Raw genomic sequence first — 22,682 nt, forward strand, 5'->3', positions numbered from 1 at the left:
AAAGCTAAGAGAATTCAGCACAACCAAACCAGCTTTATAGCTAAAGGAACTTCTCTAGGCAGGAAACACAAGAGAAGGAAAAGACCTACAATAACAAACCCAAAACAATTAAGAAAATGGTAATAGGAACATACATATCAATAACTACCTTAAATGGAAATGGATTAAATGCTCCAACCAAAAGACACAGACTGGGTGAATGGATACAAAAACAAGACCCGTACAGATGCTGTCTACAAGAGACCCACTTCAGACTTAGGGACACATACAAACTGAAAGTGAGAGGATGGAAAAAGATAGTCCATGCAAATGGAAATCAAAACAAAGCTGGGGGCTTCCCTGGTGGCGCAGTGGTTGAGAGTCCACCTGCCAATGCAGGGCACATGGGTTCGTGCCCCGGTCCGGGAAGATCCCACATGCCGCAGAGCGGCTGGGCCTATGAGTCATGGCCACTGAGCCTGCGCGTCCGGAGCCTATGCTCTGCAACAGGAGAGTCCACAGCAGTGAGAGGCCCACGTACTACAAAAAAAAAAAAAAAAAACCAAAGCTGGAGTGGCAATTCTCATATCAGACAAAATAGACTTTAAAACAAAGACTATTACAAGAGACAAAGAAGGACACTACTTAATGATCAAGGGATCAATCCAAGAAGAAGATACAACAATTGTACATATTTACACACCCAACATAGAAGCACCTCAATACATAAGGCAAATACCAATAGCCATAAAAGGGGAAATTGACAGTAACACAATCACAGTAGGGGACTTTAACAACCCACTTTCACCAATGGACAGATCATCCAAAATGAAAATAAATAAGGAAACACAAGCTTTAAATGATACATTAAACAAGATGGACTTAATTGATATATACAGGACATTCCATCCAAAAACAACAGAATACACATTTTTCTCAAGTGCTCATGGAACATTCTCCAGGATAGATCACATTGTGGGTCACAAATCAAGCCTTGGTAAATTTAAGAAAATTGAAATCATATCAAGTATCTTTTCCGACCACAATGCTATGAGACTAGATATCAATTACAGGAAAAGATCTGTAAAAAATACAAACATATGGAGGCTAAACAATACACTACTTAATAATGAAGTGATCACTGAAGAAATCAAACAGGAAATCAAGAAATACCTAGAAACAAATGACAATGAAAACATGATGACCCAAAACCTATGGGATGTAGCAAAAGCAGTTCTAAGAGGAAAGTTTATAGCACTACAACCCTACCTTAAGAAACAAGAAATATCTCAAATAAACAACCTAACCTTACACCCAAAGCAATTAGAGAAAGAAGAACAAAAAACCCCCAAAGTTAGAAGTAAAGAAATCATAAAGATCAGATCAGAAATAAATGAAAAAGAAATGAAGGAAACAATAGCAAAGATCAATAAAACTAAAAGCTGGTTCTTTGAGAAGATAAACAAAATTGAAAAACCATTAGCCAGACTCATCAAGAAAAAAATGGGAGAAGACTCAAATCAATAGAATTAGAAATGAAAAAGGGGAAGTAACAACTGACACTGCAGAAATACAAAGGATCATGAGAGATTACTACAAGCAACTCTATGCCAATAAAATGGACAACCTGGAAGAAATGGACAAATCCTTAAAAATGCACAACCTTCCGAGACTGAACCAGGAAGAAATAGAAAATATGAACGGACCAATCACAAGCACTGAAATTGAAACTGTGATTAAAAATCTTCCAACAAACAAAAGCCCAGGACCAGATGGCTTCACAGGCAAATTCTATCGAACATTTAGAGAAGTGCTAACACGTATCCTTCTCAAACTCTTTCAAAATATAGCAGAGGGAGGAACACTTCCAAATTCATTCTACGAGGCCACCATCACCCTGATACCAAAACCAGACAAAGATATCACAAAGAAAACTACAGGCCAATATCACTGATGAGCATAGATGCAAAAATCCTTCACAAAATACTAGCAAACAGAATCCTATAGCACATTAAAAGGATCATACACCATGATCAAGTGGGCTTTGGCCCAGGAATGCAAGGATTCTTCAATATACGCAAATCAATCAATGTGATACACCATATTAACAAATTGAAGGAGAAAAACCATATGATCATCTTAATAGATGCAGAGAAAGCTTTTGAAAAAATTCAACAGCCATTTATGATAAAAGCCCTCCAGAAAGTAGGCATAGAGGGAACGTTCCTCAACATAATACAGGTCATATATGACAAACCCACAGTGAACATTGTCCTCAATGGTGAAAAACTGAAACCATTTCCACTAAGATCAGGAACAAGACAAGGTTGCCCACTCTCACCACTCTTATTCAACATCATTTTGGAAGTTTTAGCCACAGCAATCAGAGAAGAGAAGGAAATAAAAGGAATCCAAATTGGAAGAGAAGAAGTAAAGCTGTCACTCTTGGCAGATGATATGATACTATACATAGAGAATCCTAAAGATGCTACAGAAAACTACTAAAGCTAATCAATGAATTTGGTAAAGTAGCAGGATACAAAATTAATGCACAGAAATCCCTTGCATTCCTATACACTAATGATGAAAAATCTGAAAGTGAAATTAAGATAACACTCCCATTTACCACTGTAACAAAAAGAATAAAATATCTAGGAATAGACCTACCTAAGGAGACAAAAGACCTGTATGTAGAAAACTATAAGACACTGATGAAAGAAATTAAAGACGATACAAATAGATGGTGAGATAATACCATGTTCTTGGATTGGAAGAATCAACATTGTGAAAATGACTATACTACCCAAAGCAATCTACAGATTCAATGCAATCCCTATCAAACTACCAATGGCATTTTTCACAGAACTAGAACAAAAAATTTCACGGTTTGTATGGAAACACAAAAGACCCCGAATAGCCAAAGCAATATTGAAAAAGAAAAACGGAGGTGGAGGAATCAGGCTCCCTGACTTCAGACTGCACTACAAAGCTACAGTAATCAAAGACAGTATGGTACTGGCACAAAAACAGAAAGATAGATCAATGGAACAGGATAGGAAGCCCAGAGATAAACCCATGCACATATGGTCACCTTATCTTTGATAAAGGAGGCAAGAATATAAAATGGAGAAAAGACAGCCTCTTCAATAAGTGGTGCTGGGAAAACTGGACATCTACATGTAAAAGAATGAAATTAAAACACTCCCTAACACCATACACAAAAATAAATCCAAATGGGTTAAAGAGACCCAAATGTAAGGCCAGACACTATCAAACTCTTAGAAGAAAACATAGGCAGAACACTCTATGACATAAATCACAGCAAGATCCTTTTTGACCCACCTCCTAGAGAAATGGAAATAAAAACAAAAATAAACAAATGGGACCTAATGAAACTTAAAAGCTTTAGCACAGCAAAGGAAACCATAAGCAAGACGAAAAGACAACCCTCAGAATGCGAGAAAATGTTTGCAAATGAAGCAACTGACAAAGGATTAATCTCCAAAAGTTACAAGCAGCTCATTCAGCTCAATATCAAAACAAACAACCCAATCCAAAAATGGGCTGAAGACCTAAATAGACATTTCTCCAAAGAAGATATACAGATTGCCAACAAACACATGAAAGAATGCTCAACATCATTAATCATTAGAGAAATGCAAATCAAAACTACAGTGAGGTATCATCTCACACCAGATCGAATGGCTATCATCAAAACATCTACAAACACATTGTAAAGAAATTATACTCCAATAAACATGTTAAAAAATTTTTTAAAAAAATCTACAAACAATAAATGCTGGAGAGGGTGTGGAGAAACAGGAACCCTCTTGCAGTGCTGGTGGGAATGTAAATTGATACAGCCACTATGGAGAACAGTATGGAGGTTCCTTAAAAAACTAAAAATAGAACTACCATACAACCCAGCAATTCCACTACTGGGCATATACCCTGAGAAAACCATAATTCAAAAAGAGTCATGTACCACAATGTTCACTGCAGCTCTATTTACAATAGCCAGGACATGGAAACAACCTAAGTGCCCATCGATAGATGAATGGATAAAGAAGATGTGGCACATATATACAATGGAATATTACTCAGCCATAAAAAGAAACAAAATTGAGTTATTTCTAGTGAGGTGGATGGACCCAGAGTCTGTCATACAGAGTGAAGTAAGTCAAGAAGAGAAAGACAAATACCGTATGCTAACACATATGTATGGAATCTAAAAAAAACAAAACAAAAAATGGTTCTGAAGAACCTAGGGGCAGGACAGGAATAAAGACACAGACGTAGAGAATGGACTTGAGGACATGGGGTGTGGGGAGGAAGGGTAAGCTGGGATGAAGTGAGAAAGTGGCGTGGACATATATACACTACCAAATGTAAAACAGATAGCTAGTGGGAAGCAGCCGCATAGCACAGGGAGATCAGCTCGGTGCTTTGTGACCACCTAGGGGGGTGGGATAGGGAGGGTGGGAGGGAGGGAGATGGAAGAGGGAGGCGACACGGGTATATATGTATATGTATAACTGATTCACTGTGTTATAAAGCAGAAAGTAACACACCATTGTAAAGCAATTATACTCCAATAAAGATGTTAAAATAAATAAATAAATAAATTAAATAAAAATTGTTGATGTTTGTCTTTGCTTCTGCAGGTCCCCAGTGGTGATCTGAAGAGAAGGACTAGACCCTTAATTAAATGTGAAGAGATAAAAAGCCACATTATGTCTGGTATTATTTCACATGGCTTTTGTTCAAGCCAAGATTATATACCCAGATCAATTTAATACCCCTGGTTTTCAGTTGGGTATTTGTCCTATAAAGTGTTTCAAGTCATCAAGAACAGTACTTTAACCAACTGCTGAGAAGGACTGGGTCCCCCAGGAACAGAACCTGCCTCCAAAACAGCAGCTCTCACCCTGGGCTGCACGGGGTAGCGTGGAGGGTAAAATCCCTCAGGACCAGGCCACCCCCCAGACCCTTTACATTAGAGCCTCTGGCTGTGGGGACCCAGGCATCAGAAAGCTTCAGAGCCTCCAGGGTGTCCACCAGCAGGGTGACAACTGCTTTAAACCCACCAGAGGTTGGTGTTTCAGACCAGGAACTCCCACTCTCATATCCTACGGCAGCAGCTCCGAAAATGTGATTGAGGCCCCCTGCCCACACTGCCTTTTCGAGGGTCCATGAGGTCGAAAGTATTTCCACAATAACGTAAAGCTGCTATTGGCCTTTCTCTCTGTGTTGACAGTTGCACTGATGATGCAGAAGCAATGGTGGGGAAAACGTGGTTTCTTAGCAGGAATCAAGGCAGTCCCAGCAAACTGTACTGAGAGTCACTGTATTCCCTACTGCTATGAAGTGAAACAGTTTTAAAATTTTACGTCAATTTTGCTTAAGATGCCCTTGATGAAGCAGGAAAAAAAACGGATTAAATCTCTACCTTTGACTGCATCTTATTATCATGGTGACCAAGTGGGAAGGACTCACAAAGCACTTCTGCTGCTTTGTGCTGAGGTTTTCCTTGGAGGAGGCGCTTGTGTAAATGTTTGAATGAAGAGCCAGGCTCACTGCTTTTTTTTGTTGTTGTTTAAATGGAACACCATTTACTTGAAAGAATGATAACAAACTACAGTTACTGAGGCTTGGGTATTTGGCAGACATTTTCTTTAAAATGAAAAAAGTGAGCCTATCACTTCAAGGAAAACAATTGGAAGTATTTACTGCCAAAACGTTCAGCTTTAGAGTAAAAACCAGAATTTTGGAAAATCATGTGCTTGACAGCTTTCCAAACTTAAAGAGCATTCTGACAAAATCATCAGTGATATTAATGAGTGGGATTCTCTGATATTTCCTAATGAAATGTCAACATTTGGAAGATCTGCACAATTCAGTGAACAAATATTTTCCAAATGACCAATGCATGACATTACAAAATAATGAATGGTTGACAGATCCACTTAAAGTGCAAGATGGATTTTAATTTAACTGAGTACAAAAACCTCATTAGCATGGCTTCAGATCCACACTGCAACTAATCTTTAAGAAATTATCACTTGTCAAGTTTTGGCCTAGTATCAAAGAATAGTCACAGTGATCTCAAAAGACTCTTCAAGCATTTATCTTCCTTTTCCAACTATTTATCTATGTGAAGCTGAACTGTCTTCATGTATTTCAGTCAAAACAACAGATTGGGGACTTCCCTGGTGGTCCAGTGGTTGAGAGTCTGCCTGCCGATGCAAGGAACGCGGGTTCGTGCCCCGGTCCGGGAAGATCCCACATGCCGCGGAGCGGCTGGGCCCGTGAGCCATGGCTGCTGAGCCTGTGCGTCCGGAGCCTGTGCTCCGCAACGGGAGAGGCCACAACAGTGAGAGGCCCTCGTACCGCAAAAAAAAAAAAAAAAAAAAAAGACTGAATGAAGTACACATGGGAACTCAGCTGTGTTCTATTAATAAGGCAGACATATAAGATATTTGTAAAAATATGAAACAATTCCACCCTCCCTCACTAATTTGTTTTGGAAAATATAGTTATTTTTCATTAAAATACGTTACTTAGGTTAACAAATAATAGATTTATTATTTTCAAGGAATTAACAAATGTATTCTTAATTTCTCAGTTTTAGTTTCTAATTCAATAAATACTGATAGATGTAATTCACGTAAACAAAAGCTCTTTGAGGTCCTCAAGAATTTTTTTAAGAGTGTAAGAAATTTGAGAACCTCCGTATCGCAGGCTCTTCTCTTTCCAGGAGGACGGATTTCAGAGCAATTGGTGGCAGTGTCTCATCCTGAGCTGGCACACTGAGCTGCTTAGTTAGCAGTCAGCAGGAAAGGCCCAACTGGACGCCTCTTGCTTCACCCCTAAGCCAGGGACATTTCTTTCAGTAAAACAGGTATTCACCACTACACAATGCGGCCAGGCAGCAGAGCCTTGGGTTGAGAGCACCAACCCAGGCTCCCAGGTCAAATTCTTGATCAGATCTGGAATCCACAGCCCTGGGACCTTGGATCCGTTAATACTTAAGTCTCCGTTGCCCGAGAGTCTATATATAACATGGGGTTAATACTGCTACTTACACCACAGAGGGCGAAAAAGGCTCTGACAGGGTCAGTGTTCGATAAAGGTTAGCCGTTGTTGTTATCACAGTCACAACACCGTGAGAGCATTCTCTGCCATCGAGCAAGAGAGCCACCAAATTATCTGCCCAAAAAAGGTATCCTTGCTCTCAATGCTCATCTTTGAGGGACCGCAGGAGGCCTGGGCTGCACCTGGCAGGGCTTCCTGAGTACAACTGAACTTGGAAAGGAGTGGAATCCTCCACTCCTGGCCTTCTCTGAGGTCAGACAGTAGCCTTGAATGCAGTCGGTGTGATATCACTCCCCAAAGTCATAATCAGGAAATGCGGGAACAATCTGTTTCTCCCACAAGGCAATCATGACAGGCTATTTTAAACGTCAAACACAAACCTGGCGCCAGGAAAGCAAACAACCCCTTCACTCGAGTACCTGCCTTGAGCCCCGAGCCATCTCTACTTGTGAGACAAAGCCAGCAGGTGGAGAAGAACTGACCTTCCTTTCCGACCGCAAATCCCCGCCTCCTCGTGTATTCAATTCTGCTGTTGATAAGTGTAGCTGCTACAGTGCTTCCCTTAAGTGAGACGGGGATTTTATTTATTTGGGGAGGGGGGCGGCGGGAGTGCTGCAGTTCCAGGGCTGAACTTTTAGCTCGCTATAAAGTTAATGTGCTCTTCAGTGTTCATTCCAGGCAAGACTGTGGGGCTATGTATTTTCTGCCACCCCCAAAAGGCCATTATCTGTAATTGCCCATTACCATGCATAATTATTTCTCCTAGCTTGGTCTATGACCTCCAGGGCTGCACACTGTTACAGCTAACTGCTCCCTCTTACTAAATTTGTGAAGGAAGCTTTACTGACCTTTAGTACTTTGCATGGTATATTCCAAAGCCGACATGAGAACGGTTTACAGGCAAACTTATCTCGAATCAGGAGTATTTCAGATCTCCTCCAGATGTACCTTTCCCATCTCTATGGAGTTTTTCCCTCCCCTCAAATAACAAGAAAATAAAGCACAATCAACTCTCCATTATGTGAGGGCTGATAACCCAAACTGGGAATTATCTGGAGCCCTTTATCCTCCCTTTTCTTGGATTTGGCCGTTTAACTATATCATGCTTTTTAAAGACTGCTACTGGGAGAAGGTGGAGATAGGAGAGGGAAGAGAGAGAAAGGGTAAAACTTACAAAAATTTAAAACTTTTAAATTCAATATATATGCTCCCACTTTTAGTGTTTTTTGAGTGGGAAGAGGAACTGTGTTCAAATCAGTTATTAAGATGAGATTTCGGGATTCCAGGTGCATTGGAAATACTAATTCTAGAACTGACATTTGGTGACATAGCCCAAAGTGTCCCCCTACATTTACCTCACTTTTCAACATTAGCAGGGAAAGAGGAGAGGGGCCGGGGGTTGCTAGCTATACACGCAGATCGCCGAAATGCTTAGCCATCCGCTGGCATTTCTGTGTCTTCTCTGCTGCGCCACTCAGGTGTGAGGGTGGGAGATGTGCCTCTAAGCCGTTATAATGTCCACACACAAAAAGCTGGGAATGAAACCAACCCACTTTTGTGTAGTCACTAACTACCACTGCACCCAAGACCGCCCACCAGAATCTCCTCGATGGGTGACGCCCTTCACATGTGCCATCTTGATTTCCCTTCTGCCTTCCTTCCTTTTGAGTAAAGCTCCTCTGAAATGAAAAGAAGTCGATTCTAAAAATAATCACTTGTCCAACCTTTCAGTCATCATTTTTACCAAAGTCAGGTAGGGGAAACGACAGAGAATCAAACCTAACAGTTTTCACCCAATCTGACAACAGGGAAGGCCTAGGAAGTAATGTTATCCCTTGTTTTGATACCTGGAGAAGTTCAGGTGGTAAATCTAAGGATGTGTGTGCAACTGGCAGCAGAACCCCATCAGAGACCTCACACTTCACCACCAAGCTGTGTCATTAAGGGTAAAGGAAGCTGCTTAAATGTGGCCAATGAACAGCTTAAGTTAAAAGACATCTGTTCCTGGGCTTCCCTGGTGGCGCAGTGGTTGAGAGTCTGCCTGCCGATGCAGGGGACACGGGTTCGTGCCCCGGTCCGGGAAGATCCCACATGCCGCGGAGTGGCTGGGCCCGTGAGCCATGGCCGCTGAGGCTGTGCATCCGGAGCTTGTGCTCCGCAATGGGAGAGGCCACAACAGTGAGAGGCCCGCGTACCACAAAAAAAAAAAAAAAAAAGACATCTGTTCCTACTGATGATTTCCTGGAGAAGAATATAAATGACTACTAACTATGCATATGCTGGCGTGGAGGTGAATCAAACACCAAGGTCAAGACAGTTCTCAGACTCCAACGACAGAGACCAGGACGGGAGGTGACATTTCCACTGGGAGATGTCAGGCAGGGCAGGGGCTGTGAGTTGTGATTTGGTCCAAAGGCACACCATACTGCCCCAAAGCCCCTAACTTGTGGCTCTTCTGACTCATCCTTGAAGCAGCTCGCACCAACCCTGGGTCCTGGTTTAGCTCTGCAACTGTGGCCTCGTTGCCAGCTGCTGCCGTGCTGTTCTCAAAGTGTGTACACAAGTCACTACATACCAGGTGAGGTGATCGCCTCCAAGCTTTGTCTTCTCTTCACAGCTAACTGCTCCACCAAACATGTCACTAACCACAGGGACAGGAAGGCATAGCAAAAAATGTCACACTTGCGATGATTCCTGCCTCCCAATGTAGGGCCAGAACCCGAATTCCCAGCCTCTGTGCAGTCAAGGCCTAGGCATGTGAAAAAAGTGCTGCCAATGAGGTCTCCCAAGTGAGACTCCAACTGCAACAATGCCCTTTCCTTTTGGCGGGGGCTAGAGCCAGAAACCTGTGGCTTTTTTAAAAAAAGATGGATTGACTGATTGATTATTTATTTATTTTGGCTGCGCCGGGTCTTAGTTGCAGCACACAGGATCTTCATTGCAGCATATGGGATCTTTTAGTTGCAGCATGCAGACTTCTTCTTAGTTGTGGCATGCTTGCGGCATCTAGTTCCCTGACCAGGGATCGAACCCAGGCCCCCTGCACTGGGACTGCAGAGTCTTACCCACTGGACCACCAGGGAAGTCCCAAGAAACCTGTGGCTTTTGAGAGTGGCGGAAGCAACAGGTGCAAGGCGCTGAAGGCTCTGACAACTTGGGATACACACATGTACATGTAGACACACATGCATATACATACATACACATACACACACACAGATATATCTGTATCTACATATCAGTCAACACCCTAACCACAAAGAAAGTTGTATCTTAACTGAAAGAAATGATTACCAAGAGCCAATCTGGGCCTGTCAACCAAAATGTTATCATGGAGACTAAGAAGCAGCACGACAGAAGCTATAGGAGTGGCCAGCTTCTTACAACTACAATCACAGCTGCATCATGTGCATCTTTAACTTCCTCATCCAGTGGCCTGTGTCATGAAGATATTGCCCATCGGGTCTCTGGAAATCTAACATGCTCTCAGAAACTCCATCTCACAGAAGGGTCACCAGTATTAAGAACTGTTTGGCAATTCTCCAAGTAAACACAGAACCTAGGAACATCTCTGCATGGGTACAGCCTGTGGCACAGAGCAGGGACTACATAAACTCTAAAACACGGGGCCTCTATCTGTGACAAAGGAGCCGGCCAACTCTGTGGGAAACACTGGGTATCATCTGTGGCTGCATCAACCACCAGCCTCACCCGTGCTTCTCAAGGTTTCTTCCATCACAGAAACAATACTGGATTGACAAGTCAGAGAATAAAGATTTTTTTTTAATCAACAATAAAGCAAGAGTAATTATCTGAACACCACCAACAAAAAAGCGTATACTCCCACGAACGCACAAGTTTTAAGATGAAGTTGTCTGTCCCCACTCCGCACACCCAGAAAGGAAACAGCAACATAGGCAGAGCCTGGAGACTCACCTGGGGGTTCTCTTCCATCTCTGGACTAGACCCAGCCCAAAAGTGGTAGTAAAGTTGACCTTCTGAGCAGAGACTACAGTGCTGTGACTAAAAGGATTTCAGAGCGGAAGAACTGAGCTTACTGAAAAGATAACTGCAGATGCTGTCACAGGAAGGACTCACCAAAGAGTCAACCACGGAGCAGGTGACAGAGCTGTTCTTTCATACATGTTGAGCAGTCATAGCCATTTGTCCTAGGAGGCCAACTTGTGAGGGAAAGCTCTCAAAAACTCGACAAATTCATTCATTCATTCATTCATTCTATATTAACTGGGTGCTCAACTGTTTAATTCCAAGGTAGGAAGAGTCATTTTTTCATGACATTACCATACAGAGGTGCCTTCAGGTTTAGCTGAGTCTGAAACCAGGAAGCCAACCAACACCCCAGAATGTGTAGGACTTTATTTATTGCAAGTCAACATACAGACAGCCTGCAGACTTGCATTACTAGCTAAAATCAAACAAATGTGTAGACACGGGGAAAAGACAATTAAACGGTACAACTGGAAATATGACACCCTAAGAAAAACTAAGAAAATAATAAGCAACAGATTATTAAACTCTCAGGGACTGAAAACACCAAAATAGGGAGGAGAAACAAAGTCACCGCAGATTAAATATGGAGAGTTTTAAGCCAATTATAAAAGATCAAAGGGAACAAGAGAGGGGAGGAGTAGCCTTACAAGTAACCGAGATAGGAGACCTTGGGAGAAATATGACCAGGGTAAAATCATTACAGTTTACAGTGAAAGTAATCTAGGGATGACTCCAGAGAGAAATTCACTAGGGACCACTCCTGGGAGAACAGCACGGGCACAGAGAGCAAAAAGCTCTTTATTTTCAGAAGGCACACAACTCCGGAGGGAAGGTGCTTGCTGCGGAGAACAAGGGCTAGGATGGGCGAGGCGAAGAGTGCAAACGAAAAATGCTAGTGGCTCGAGCCACATTTTGGATCCCATACTGTCCACCTCTGGCTAGGAACCTCGGTGTGGTCTCCATTCCATGGCACCGTGGGCAAAAGGGAGAGGCAACAGTTGTGGAATTAGCAGAAACTCACTTTGGGTTTTAGCAGAAACTCACTCCAAAAAAAATCTGAGATTGCCCCCTTTGAATAAGGTCAACCTCCTGAAAAGTCCTAACTGTTACCAACTGTCCTAGATTTTAACCAAGAGAAGCAGAGCCAAGAAAAGAGCTGCGAATGCAAATGATGTTCACTTTTCACTGTAATATCTCATGTGTTCCGCAGTTTACATAGACTTTTCAGTGGCTACCGATAATAACTCTACAAGGCTGAGACCCAGAAAGAGGAGCCGGCTGTGGCTTAGAAAGGTGCCCTGCACACAGAGGAACACGGTAGGAGCTGGAGTCCCGAGTAAACCCAGGTCTTCTCAGTCCAAGTCTGGTGTCTTCTTGCAATGACAGGAAGAACCCAGACACCTAGCTCTTCACCTAGATTCCGAGTAGCTAATTCTGTGTATTTTGTTTTGTTTTTTAGTAATCATCAATACACTGGAGGCTATAAAGTATCAGAGTCAGAAAGCCAAGGAAGTGCACCACACTGCCAAGGAAACCCCACTACAACCAGCATTTAAGATCAAGCGTAATGCCTGACTTACCAAATTTTCTTTCTTACAAGAGATTCAACAGATCACTATATAACTATGAGGCTGGTTAAAGCCTACGGTATAACTGAAAATACAGAATGACCAAATGTAGTACATTAATAACATAGCACTTACTGATACTGAGAAAATACATCTCAAGGAAAGAAAAAAAAGAGGAACTCTGGACATCAACTATTTTACTTACCTCTGTAACTGGATACAAACTGCTCACCTAGCTTAGTAACCCGGCTACCTAGTGGGTCCCAACTTACTATCATGACCAGAGTAATGGAGCCCAATACAGGACATAAGCATGGGCTGTGAGTCACAGACTCGGGTTGGAATCCCCACTCCATCACTTAAAATACGTGTGATCTTAAGCATGTTATTAAACCTGCTTCCTTATAAGTGGAAAAATAGTTCCTATTTTACAGAGTTGTTGTAGAGATTAAATGAGAACATAAATAACAAAGCAGCTACGGCAGTACCTGGCATGAGGCAGACACTCAGTAAATGAGAGCTGGCAGTACTGCAATCATTACCTCCTCTGAAAACATAATGCCAAGGAATTGGGAATTAAACAAACTACACACACACATGTCAAAGGGTAAAGCACTGCCCGCTCTCTCCCTTCACACACAGGAATTAGAAAATATTATTCACAATCGTGTGTGGATCCTCAGTTGGAGAAACATCCCTTACTCCTGCCACACTAGCTCCTGGCAACGCAAACTAATGCGAGAATTACATTTCTTTGCTTAATCACCCTTACCATATGCTCTGTTTCTTCAGTTCTACCCAATTCTCCCCTGCTCCTAGATGCAAGCTTTTGTTCCCTGTCAAACTCCTCTCCATTGCTGTAAATAATCTCTCTCCCTCTTTGTATATTACCTTTCAAATATTTATAGACTGTTATTCTCCTTCTCTCCAAGCCAGACATCATTTTTGTGGCCCTTCCCCTAGATTCTCTCTAGTTTATCTACGTCTTTTAGAGAAAAACAAACCCCAGGTGCTTCATGATGAAAACAGCACACCCAAAGCTAACAGCCCTAAGCCAGTAAGGCCCCTTATTCAAAAGCCACCAGAGAATTCTTTGATGTGCTTCTTCCTCCTCTTCCCCTCTAGCTCAGTAATTCCATCTCTCAGATAAAAACAAGGGAGAGAGGGATAAGGGAGGTGACCACCAGCCTCTCCCAGTGGAGGCTGGGGCTCCACGAGGCAGCAGCTCCTGGGGTAGGATGCCATGGGACAGCCACTGACACGCTCCAACTCACTAATGAGGAATTCTGCACCATGCACATTGCTCCCGCTTGTTAATTCCTTCCCCATCCACTGCATTCGATATGAAGGTATTAGAACCGTGTCCTTGGGACTCCCCTCCCCTCCCCCACCAGGTCTGGGCTGACGCACCTGCTTCTTCATCCGACACGCAGGGCCCAAGGTCTCTAAATCGTGTGCCTTCTGTCCAAACTGTGAGGGGCAACAAGATACAGACAGTGTGTTACCTGTTTTGCTGAAGGTAACTTCCTCATCTCGCAGTCCTGGGTATCTGTGTGGTTATCCAACACTCCCTACTCCCTTTAGAAAGGATAAGAGATGGCTAACACTAAAGACACATGTCAGTACAATTAATAAAACAAAAAGAAAAGCAAGGCCGAGAAAAGAAGGGGAAAGCTTACTCATACTCTGATGTGTGAGTGTTAAGATGTGTCTTGGAGATTCCTGGCTGCTGGAGTGTGGCCTGGGGTAGGGGAGCTGTGATGGGTTATGTACTCCTTACCCGGAGACACAATTCTTACGTCAGGTAGCTTGATTTTTGAGGTGAAAAAAAAAAAAGGAAAGAAACAAAAAAAAAAAACCTAGTTTATGGCTGTAGGGTAGATCATATCCAGACTCATTCCTCTGTTCCTCATTTTAGTATCTGAAACTTGAGTTTGATGGCATGTTTCTGTCCTTCGTCATGGTTTACAAAGAATTTTCACGTTAAAATCTTAGTTGAGGGCTTCCCTGTTGGCGCAGTGATTGAGAGTCCGCCTGCTGATGCAGGGGACGCGGGTTCGTGCCCTGGTCCAGGAAGATCCCACATGCCGCGGAGCGGCTGGGCCCGTGAGCCATGGCCGCTGAGCCTGTGCGTCCGGAGCCTGTGCTCCGCAACGGGAGAGGCCACAACAGTGAGAGGCCCGCGTAACGCAAAAAAAAGAAAAAAAATCTTAGTTGAGCACCACACTGATTCTGCAAGATAAACTGAGCAGGCAATATTATTTTATCCATTTCACAAATGAGGAAACAGACACTCACAGAAATTAAGTGAACTGCTCAAAATCGGAGAGGTGATGAGTAACAGGCAGGTATTTGGACTCTAGATCTTAGGTTCTTTCAGTGACATGGAGCTTCCTCCCCAGGCATAAAGTTAACTAGATCAAAGCAAAACTGTTTCCAGGTGTCTTCCATCTTCAACACCTTTGATCAAGCTTCTACTATCACACACCATTCTCTCAGGGGGAAATTTGGCACTAATAAGACTGGTTGATCTGTTAACTAATCTGGCCCCAATCTGGAAATCAGTACTAACAACTAACCCTCACCCTGGCGGAAGCACAACCCTGAACGTGTTCAACATCAACCAAGGAAGCAGTAAAATCATTTTGAAAGAGTTGATGGGTAACGTGCATTCTATCGATAATTTCATGTAACACTGGCAAGAATAAGATTAGTCTCTAGTAACCAGAATATCTGAATGGAGAGTGTATCCCATTCCTCACCTGGCTTATCATATACCAAACAGTAATACTGGAACCTCTAGACCACAGCACCAGACATGAGTGTGAAATGGTTCAATCATTGAGGCCATTAGCTTAACCTGAGCTCTGCCCACAGTTATACTGGAATGAGGACAGAGGTTGGAAGAGTGTGAAGAACACATCAGGTCCACTTGGCTCTGGTCTGCTGATGGGGGACCAGACAAGCCACAGGCTCCTCCGCCTGTCCACAGAGGACAGTAACCAGGGCCAGTCCTCGGGCTCCTGGCCTCTACAGTCTGTCCCCAGCTAGTCTCAGCTAGTCTCCTGGCTTGAAATACCAAATAGTGGGGGGCGAACTGCAGCTCATATCACCAAGGGCCAACCTCCACAGTAAATACGGAACTTCAAGATAGGGGGAGGGGATTCAATTAAAAAAATGAGCAAAGGACATACACAGAAGGCTCACAGAAAAAACATAAATGGTCCTTTAACGTATGAAAAGATTTCAGTCTCACTAACAAAGGAAAAGGGGATTATAAGCTATAGCAACCATATTTGTTTTCTATTGCTGTATGCAAATTTATTATCTTACAGTTTCGTTGGCCCATCGTCTGACCCAGGTCTCTCCAGGCTAAAATCAAGGTGCTTAACTGGGCAGAGGGCTGTTCCAAGCTTCTAGAGAACTCCTGAAGTCTTTGCCTCAGCGCCCCCTTCCTCCATCCTCGAAGCCAGCAACAGTGGTCAGGTCTTTCCAGCTTTGAAACTTCCCAGCATCTTCTGTTGTGATATCTCTGGGGCAGCTGGGAAAGGTTCTCCACGTCCAAGGATTCAGGCCATTAGAATGGGCCCACGTGGAATCCAGGATCACCTCCCCACCTCCAGATCCCTGACTTCACCACATCTGCAAAGTCCCTTTTGCCACGAAGGTAACACCTTCACAGGACCCAGGAGCCAGGGTGTAGCCCTCTCTGGGGTCCATTGTTCTGCTGACCGCACCCACGTACAGCGCTTTACCTTTCAGACTGGTAAAGCCCCCATGGCAACCCCCATAGCACTGGCAATGCCGTGGCAGCAGCTCTCTGGAGGAAGTGCCGTGGACACCATCTACCCAAATTACCTTAAGATAGACCTCCTGTCCTACCAGTTCTTTCCATCTCTACTGTCACCACCCCAGTGCAAGCAGCACCCCTCTGCCTGGGCAACTGCATGGGCTTTGCTTTGCTCCCCCTTGAAACGACACTCCACACAGCAGCAGAGACATCTGAAGAGAGTAAATCAGATCACGGCATTCACTGCTTCAACACTCCAATGACTTCCCGTCGCACTCACCATAAAATTCCAACTCCTTCCCTGGCCTGCGAGGCAGCAAGTCGCAGCCCCCTGTGATGTCACCCTTGCTCACAGCACCGATCACACTGGTCTGCTTCCTGCTCTAAGCACTGTCTCACCTTGGGGCGCCTCCTGCCTGGAAGGCTCTTCCCCCAGACCTTGACTGCAATGGCTCACTGTCCCTTGGGATTTAATCTCCTTAGAGAGGCCCTCTTTCCCTAACCTCCATGTCAACAGCTGCGACCCCTCCAGAACATGTATCTTATCACTCTGTCTCCACAGTGCTCATCACTTTCTGAAAGCATCTTACTCACTGGTGGACCTGATTATCCACTGTCTCCCCTGTTGGACATGTAAGATCCACGAGACAGACGTTTTAGGCACTGCTGTATACCTCATGCCTGGAAAAGGGTCTGACCCAATGCAGTCACACAACGAATATTTGTTGAATAAACGAAAAATAAAATAGAAACACAGATGGAAGAAAGGGAAAAAGGGAGGGAGCGACTCTGGCCCAGACAGCAGACTCACCAGCAAAGATGAATTCAACTCAGTTCAGCAAACAGTTATTAGTGTTTGATGAATCCAATCTGCTTCCCTGAATTAATGTATATCCTGTATTTCAGATAAACTCTCCAACCTCAGGATCAGAGTTAAAGGGTGATGTAAAAACAGGGAGTCGTTTTATAAGTGCTGAGATCAATACTGAAGAGTCAGCTGTTAGTATACACTGGACTGAGCTGACATTGGGTGGCTGAAGCAATACCCGAGAACTCTCACTGCCAATAAACATCAGAAAATGTGCTACTACTAGAACACTGAATCAGTATCTTCTTCTGACTACAAACCAGCTGTTTATAGTCTACGTTAAGAGTCTCTTGTGCATTTTTTCTGAAATGCATGCTCAGTGGTACCGTACACTAAGACTGGGTTAGTGATTGTGAAGTCTACTCACAGACGTAAGAGACTAGAGGAAACTGGGTTTGCAGTGTAATCTGGTTCAGCAACAGGGAGCAATATTTATGTGAATTTTCTTAGGGGAATTTTTTTATCCGTTGAAAAGTAAGACACCTTGAGGCTGAAACAGAAATTCAGACCTGCACTTACAGAGTTGCTTGTGACCAAGGCAAAAGGAACCCTGACAAGTCAAGAACCGGTGAGACAGCAGTCAGAGCCCCGGGGGGCCCCAAGGTACCCTCACTCCACTCCCTTGGCTTCATGGCACAACACAGAGCTCTCCTAGGCCCCGAGTCCAGATCACCTGGCAGAGGTACAGAATTCCCAGTATCCCACATCAGGTGGCAGCTGGCCTTACCCTGGGCCCCCTTCCCTACTAACCTCAGCCCTTTAAGCAACTTCAGAGTCCTCAGAGGCACAAATTAGACCAGCCTATAGAACAAAGAGAGAAGTCAGCAATGAAGCAAAAATTGTGGGCCTGGGGGAAGAAGTAAGAGGAAAAAAACAAGACGTTGACGAGATAAAAGGAGTCATCTCGTGTGAGTCTACAGGTGATTCCGAAGGCCAAGAAAGGTGGGTTAGCAGAAGAGGCTGTCCTTAGCCAAAAGTTAATGAGAGGGAGAGAAAGGGGAGTTATCACTCAGCGGGTTTAGTGGTTCAGTTTGGGAAGATGAAACAAGTCCCGGAGATGGAAGATGGTGACGGCTGCACAACACTGTGAAGGTACTTAATGCCACTGAGCTGTACACTTAAAAACAGTTACAATGGTCCATTTGATGTTAGGCATATTTTACCACAATAAAATCTTTTAAAAATAAGATAGCTAATAAAACAACAGGTAGGACAGAAGGGCATCCACGAGATCCAAAGAGTAGTGGGTTGGGTGGCTGAGGGGGTCGTCAATGGACAGGATCCCTGAACCAGCAGATAACCAGGAACCCAAGGGTCAAGGACTCCAGGGGGACACAGTGCAGCAGGCAGGAGAAACTGGTGACACAGATGAGCCTTCTGACATTCCAAAAGTCTCCTACGGCAGCAAACAAGGCCGTACAGCACTACAATGATACCTAGTGTCACCCACCACCTATAAAAGTTTTCCAACGCTATGAATAACTATGGCAGTAAATTCTGAGACCGTCTATGAACTACCCTCTTCCAACTGGCAACGTGAAGAACAGCTGTCTATTCTCATCAGCTCGCGGGTGTTCTCTTCTACTTTCCACAGGAGCGACGGCGGTTTTCCATTTTCAGAAATCCAAAGATAAAAACTATTCTTGCCAAGTTTCTAGGGCAAGAGAATTCCTTCTCCCTTGTTCTGAGGAAATGCTTGTCACCCAAGGTCTAAAAATTTGCTTAAGCCCTTGAGAAACAAACCAACGTTTCTACGGGCCAAAAACACAACAAAGAAAATCTGTCACCGGTTCCCTCTATGGTTTAATTCCTCAAACACTATTCCTTTCATTACAAAGTGTATGTGATAATGAGGGAAAAGAGAAAATTTTTAAAAGACTGAATATTAACATATTTCTAGTGATAATAAAATGCAAACCTAGAAAACCCTCCATGATCTAAACTTCTGATCATCAAAGAGACACTGACTGGGTTTTATATCTTTAGCGTTTGCCAGCATGAAGGCATCTTATTGTTCAATTTTAAAAAACTTCACAGGATGAAGGCATCTTACCTTTTTTTTTTTTAATGTATTTATTTATTTATGGCTGTGTTGGGTCTTCGTTTCTGTGCATGGGCTTTCTCTAGTTGTGGCAAGCGGGGGCCACTCTTCATCGCTGTGCGTGGGCGTCTCACTATCGTGGCCTCTGTTGTTGTGGAGCACAGGCTTCAGACGCGCAGGCTCAGTAGTTGTGGCTCACGGGCCCAGTTGCTCCGCGGCATGTGGGATCTTCCCAGACCAGGGCTCGAACCCGTGTCCCTTGCACTGGCAGGCAGACTCTGAACCACCGCGCCACCAGGGAAGCCCGCATCTTACCTTTTAATTCTAAAAAATTTCAGTACGAACCTTCTGGAGCCCTCACACACTGCTGGTGGGAATGTAGTAAAATAGTGCAGCCTCTCTGGAAAATACTGTGACAGTTCCTCAAAAGGTTAAACATAGTGTTACTGTATGACTCAGCAATTCCACTCTTTAATATATACCCAAGAGAATAAAACATATATCCATATAAAAACTGGTATAAAAATGTGATGGAAGCATTACTCATAATAGCCAAAAAGCATAAGCAACCCCAAACTCCATCATCTGAAAAAAACCAAAATACGATTTATCCGTATAGTGGAATATTATTTAGTTTTTAAAAAGGACTAATAAATACATACTACAACGGGGGTACACCTTGCAAACCTGAGGCTAAGTTAAAGAGGTCGCCTATGACCCCAGTGTGGGAGCAGATGGAGAGTGACTAATAATGGTACAGAGTTCCTTTTAGGAGGAGATAAAAATGCTCCACAACTAGATTCCAGGGACGGTGGCACAGCTCTGTGAACTTACCAGAAAACACTGAGTTGTACACTTTAAGTAGATGAAGTGTATAGCATGTGAATTTCACCTTAGGCTGTTAAACTACATTTGAAATTTTAGTCATTTAAAAAATTCAGATACATTTAAAAAATATCACAAAAAATGAAGACTGAACAGCAATGATTTTACTCTGATATCTGCAAGTGGGTTCATGATCACTAACAGAGTGTTTTAAAACACAACTTCAAATTTAACCATCACTATTCATTTATTCAGCAAAGGTTTACTGACCACATGCTACAAAGCCAGGTACTGTACTATGCACATGAGTACATGATGAATAAAAAATGCAATCCCTGCCCTTAAGATTACACGTTCACAAAGCAGACAGCGGTGTAAACCAATCAAATGTTTCTTTGTCTTTTACATATGCTGTTATAAAACTAACTTGTTATTGTACAGCACAGGAAAATATAGCCATTATTTTGTAATGACTTTAAATGGAGTATAATCTATAAAAATATGTTGTACATCTGAAATTAATAATATTATAAGTCAAGGGCTTCCCTGATGGTGCAGTGGTTAGGAAACCGCCTGCCAATGCAGGGGATACAGGTTCAAGCCCTGGTCCGGGAAGATCCCACATGCCGCGGAGCAACTGGGCCCATGCGCCACAACTACTGAGCCTGTGCTCTGGAGCCTGCGAGCCACAACTACTGAGCCCGCGTGCTGCAACTACTGAAGCCTGTGCACCTAGAGCCCGTGCTCCACAACAAGAGAAGCCACTGCAATGAAAAGCCCGTGCACTGCAACAAAGAGTAGCCCCCACTCGCCGCAACTAGAGAAAGCCCACGCACAGCAACGAAGACCCAAAGCAGCCAAAAATAAATAAATAAATACATACATACATACATACATACATATATTGTAAGTCAACTACACTTCAATTAAAAAAAAAACTAATTTGTGACTTTAAACCCTGTATTTACCTTTTTCGGTGGGTCTAGATGTTTTCCAAATTTCCTTTCTAGCCAAAGTAGACCAGTAGGCTACTTCCCACGTACTTTGTCATTTTAACTTCTTTACAGAAATACTGTCTACAGAGAATTTCTATCAGGTCGGTTAACTGCTATATTTGACACATAAGCAGAGACTTCCCTTGGAATACACAAAATTGACTGAGACGCTATTTAAAACACTAGGCTATCAAAATGGTCAGTACTATTCATCTTAAGTGTTTCCTTTCATTTAAGCCTCCAACTCTTGCTTCAGTTTAAGGAGATTTGTTTTGTTAAACATCCTGGAAATTTCTTTGACTCTGAATGTAAAATTGGGGAATGCTTTTACCTGAAGGCCTTTTTAAACCTAATCTCCACATCCTCTATTCTACTTGAAATTGAGAGCTCTGTCTAAAATCAAATGGAGCTCATCTCATGTAAGTAGCCAGGACCCTCCAAATATCAACTCTCAAACTAACCTGGATAAAATGTTTTGGTGTTTCATTTGAAATGCTTCTTTCTGTATAACATGGAAAACTGCAAAGATAAAAATTGAAATATTTCAAATTTAAATGACTCCACAGAAGATTCTAGGGCAGCAAAACTACTCTGTATGCTACTATAATGATGGGCACACGTCATCATTAATTTCTCTAAACTCACAGAATGTACAACGCCAACAGTGAACCCTAATGTAAACTATGGACTCTGGGTGAATACGCTGTGTCCATGTGGGTCGTCCATTGTAACAAATGTACCTCTGGCGGGGGATGCTGATAATGGGGGAGGTGTGCATGTGTACGGGCAGGAGTATATGGGAAATCTCCGTACCTTCCTCTCAATTTTGCTGTAAATCTGTAACTTCTCCAATGAATAAAGTTTATTTATTTACTTATTTATTTATTTATTATGTGGTATGCAGGCCTCTCACTGTTGTGGCCTCTCCCGTTGCGGAGCACAGGCTCCGGACGCGCAGGCTCAGCAGCCATGGCTCACGGGCCCAGCCGCTCCGCGGCATGTGGGACCCTCGCGGACCGGGACATGAACCCATGTCCCCTGCATCGGCAGGCAGACTCTCAACCACTGTGCCACCAGGGAAGCCCTAAAGTTTATTTTTAAGAAACTTAAGTCAACATCTTCAATTGTTAGCTCCTCAGTCACATTTCTTACTGGTAAAAACTGCATGGGGACATTATTCCATTTTCAAATTACCACACTGCATGTTTGTAAAGCACTTAAGCCTTTCGAAGGCACATAACCAGGACGGCGTGCGTGCCCTACCGGCATGAGCTCTCTCTCTGTGCTGAAGTGGAATTACTGCTAAAGAAGAGAAGTGAAGGAGGGGGTCCCGCCATTATCAGATGCAGACCTGGCTGACCCTTCCAACGGGGGAAAGGTGAGTGAAAGCAGGCCGTGGGCGCTGGGGGGGAGGCCTGAGATGGCAGGAAGCGGCTTGATGTGGAGGAGTGCGAACGTGCGCGTGTGTGGAAGCCCAGGGTGCTCCAGAAGGGAGGCCCCAGGAGATAAC

The 22,682-nt window shown here is 43.5% G+C and overlaps 1 protein-coding gene across 6 annotated transcripts in view; it reads right to left on the bottom strand.

Annotated features, from left to right (window-relative positions):
- Nucleotides 1–22,682, bottom strand: part of DMRT1 (doublesex and mab-3 related transcription factor 1) — a 117,754-nt gene that overhangs the window by 73,767 nt on the left and 21,305 nt on the right. For 3 of the 6 annotated variants that reach the window (XM_049710884.1, XM_049710883.1, XM_049710882.1), the window contains exon 3: nt 14,064–14,123. The exons of the other annotated variants lie outside the window; for them this stretch is intronic. In XM_049710884.1, coding sequence (XP_049566841.1) covers nt 14,064–14,123 — 60 coding nt within the window. The remainder of the gene's footprint in view (nt 1–14,063; nt 14,124–22,682) is intronic. 6 annotated transcript variants of the gene reach the window in all.

The sequence above is a fragment of the Orcinus orca genome, chromosome 6 (assembly GCF_937001465.1).
Source record: "Orcinus orca chromosome 6, mOrcOrc1.1, whole genome shotgun sequence".
In the NCBI taxonomy this organism is placed as follows: Eukaryota; Metazoa; Chordata; class Mammalia; order Artiodactyla; family Delphinidae; genus Orcinus; species Orcinus orca.